General features: G+C 47.9%; 1 protein-coding gene across 1 annotated transcript; it reads left to right on the plus strand.

Moving 5' to 3' along the window:
* The first annotated feature begins 1,034 nt into the window (after positions 1–1,034).
* LOC142163883 (uncharacterized) lies at positions 1,035–2,334 on the plus strand. The gene is made up of 2 exons (XM_075221036.1): positions 1,035–1,148; positions 1,759–2,334. Exons 1-2 carry the CDS (start codon positions 1,035–1,037, stop codon positions 2,332–2,334), a joined length of 690 nt encoding a protein of 229 aa, XP_075077137.1.
* The last annotated feature ends 207 nt before the right edge of the window (positions 2,335–2,541 follow it).

Raw genomic sequence — 2,541 nt, forward strand, 5'->3', positions numbered from 1 at the left:
TTATGATTGTTGGCACATGTGTTTTCTGTGTAGTTGATATTATTGGTACGTGAGTTGACCGTGCATCACATGAGTTATCCGTGCGGATCCAGATATTTATATTATTAGCACGTGAGTTGTTCAGCGAACGACGAGCAGTCCAGCGGCCACCCCACACCGACGATGTTCCTTCTGTCTTCTCTTCTTTATACCTTTCTCTGCCCGCTGTGTCTCTGCTCCGAGTTCAATTGGGCCACCACCAGATCCATGTACCACTATGGTGAGGGTGGCAACCCTACCATCATCTATTTTTCTTGGTCTCGTGGTGTGTTGTAAGTGCTGCATGTACCATTTTTGTGGTTGTTTGGTGACGGGAGGGAGGCACACGTGCAAAAGTAGTAAAGCAGGTCGGTTGGTAGGAACAAGGACAGAATATCGGCTTCTACAGTGTTGGGAGTATACCAAGTCGAAAGTCCAGGTTATATTTGCGGGAATTGGTACCTCCCTCTTTCTGTTTCTCTCTCTCTCTCTCTCTCTCTCTCTCTCTCTCTCTCTCTCTCTCTCTCTCTCTCTCGTGTTAGTTGATTTGTTGTCGTAGTAGTATGTAATTAGTTTAGTCAATTTAGTAGCGGACCTATATTCCCATTTTTTCATAGACTTCCGTAGGTATAGTGGCTATGGTTTGTAATGACAATGTAGGGTCATGTCCTCGGGGAGAGCGGGTGGCGGGGCGGGGATTAGGGCAAGGGTCAGGGGGTGGGACGGGGCCCATAGGGGGTAAGGGGAACAAGGGTGCCTATAGGTTGAGAGTTGGATCGTGGAATATAGGGACATTGACGGGTAAGTCTATAGAGCTGGCGAAGATTCTCCAGAAAAGAAAGGTCAATATAGCTTGTGTTCAGTAGACTAGGTGGGTAGGATCGAAGGCGAGGAATGCTAACGAGTATAAGTTGTGGTACTCCGGAGGCGTAAAGGGCAAGAACGGAGTTGGTATTTTGGTGGGTAGGGAGATTAGAAAGTCAGTGGTAGAGGTTAGGCGTGTGAGTGACAGATTGATGGCGATTAAGTTAGTAGCTAGAGGGAGCACTCTAAATGTTATTAGCGCTTACGTGCCGCAAGTGGGCTTGGACAAGGAGGTTAAAAGGCGCTTTTGGGAGGCGTTGGATGAGGTGGTGCGGGGTACTCCGCCTACGGAGAAGTTGTTTATATGAGGGGATTTCAATGGGCACATTGGGTCGTCTGCTGGTGGCTATGGTGAGGTGCATGGCGGCTTCGGCTTTGGGGTTAGGAATGGAGGAGGCACTTCACTGTTGGATTTAGCTAGAGCTTTTGAGTTGGTGATCGTGAACTCTATTTTTCCAAAGAAGGAGGAGCATTTGATTACTTTCCGGGGTATGGTGGCTAAGACTCATATTGATTATCTTCTCCTCAGGAGGTGTGAAAAGGGATTGTGCGAGGATTGTAAGGTGATCCCGAGTAAGAACCTCACGACACAACATAGACTCTTGGTGATGGACATCGGTATCTTGATAAAGAGGAATAAGGGGTTTGTACGGGGGTCAACCGAGGATCAGGTGGGGAGCCTTGACTAAAGATACTGCACTGGAGTTGGAGGGGAAGTTGGTGATGATGGGAGCCTGGAAGAGTGGTGGAGATGCTAACGGTATGTGGACGGTGACGACAGATTGTATAAGGGAGGCGGCGAGAGAGGTGTTAGGGGTCTCGAAGGGATACTCAGGTGGGCACCGAGGGGACTGGTGGTGGAATGATATGGTCCAGAGTAAAGTGGAAGCGAAGAAATCGGCTTACCTTAAGTTAGTGGAGAGCACCGACGAGGAGCAGAGGGGAGCGAACAGAGAAAGATATAAGGAAGCTAGGAGGGAGGCGAAAATAGTGGTCACGGAGGCTAAGACAACTGCGTTTGGGCAGCTGTATGAGGAATTGGGGGGTAAAGGTGGGGACAAGAAGTTATTTTGGCTGGCCAAAGCGAGAGAGAGAAAGGCTCGTGATCTGGAGCAAGTGAGGTGCATCAAAGATGAGGAAGGTCGTGTATTGATAGAAGATGCCCAAATTAAGCAGAGATGGCAGTCGTACTTTCATAGACTTCTGGATGAAGAGGGAGACAAAAACATCATGTTAGGGGAATTGGGGCACTTCGAGAGTCACCAAAACTTTAGGAACTGTGGGCGTATTGAGGTGGAGGAGGTCGTTGGAGCAATGAGTAAGATGAACCAGGGGAAAGTGACTGGACCAGATGAGATTCCAGTAGAATTTTGGAGGTACAGAGTAGGTTTAGAGTGGCTAACTGAGCTGTTTAATATTATTTTCAAGACGAAGAGGATGCCAGATGAGTAGAGATGGAGTACGATGATCCAGCTGTACAAGAACATAGTGGATATCAAGAATTATAACAACTATATGGGTATTTAGTAACTAAGTCATACCATGAAAGTTTGGGAGAGGGTGGTGGAAGGAAGGATAAGGAGGGCGGTGTCAATATCAGAAAACCAGTTTGGGTTCATACCGGGTTGTTCTACTACGGAAGCTATCCACCTTATCAGG

The sequence above is a fragment of the Nicotiana tabacum genome, chromosome 9 (assembly GCF_000715075.1).
Source record: "Nicotiana tabacum cultivar K326 chromosome 9, ASM71507v2, whole genome shotgun sequence".
Taxonomy (NCBI): Eukaryota; Viridiplantae; Streptophyta; class Magnoliopsida; order Solanales; family Solanaceae; genus Nicotiana; species Nicotiana tabacum.

Bases quoted from the DNA above. Each gene is read 5' to 3' on its own strand.
- LOC142163883 (XM_075221036.1), top strand. From the start codon at position 1,035: ATGGCGATTAAGTTAGTAGCTAGAGGGAGCACTCTAAATGTTATTAGC. The intron at 1,149-1,758 runs GTGGTGCGGGGT...GATATGGTCCAG, and splicing joins TTTGGGAGGCGTTGGATGAG to AGTAAAGTGGAAGCGAAGAA.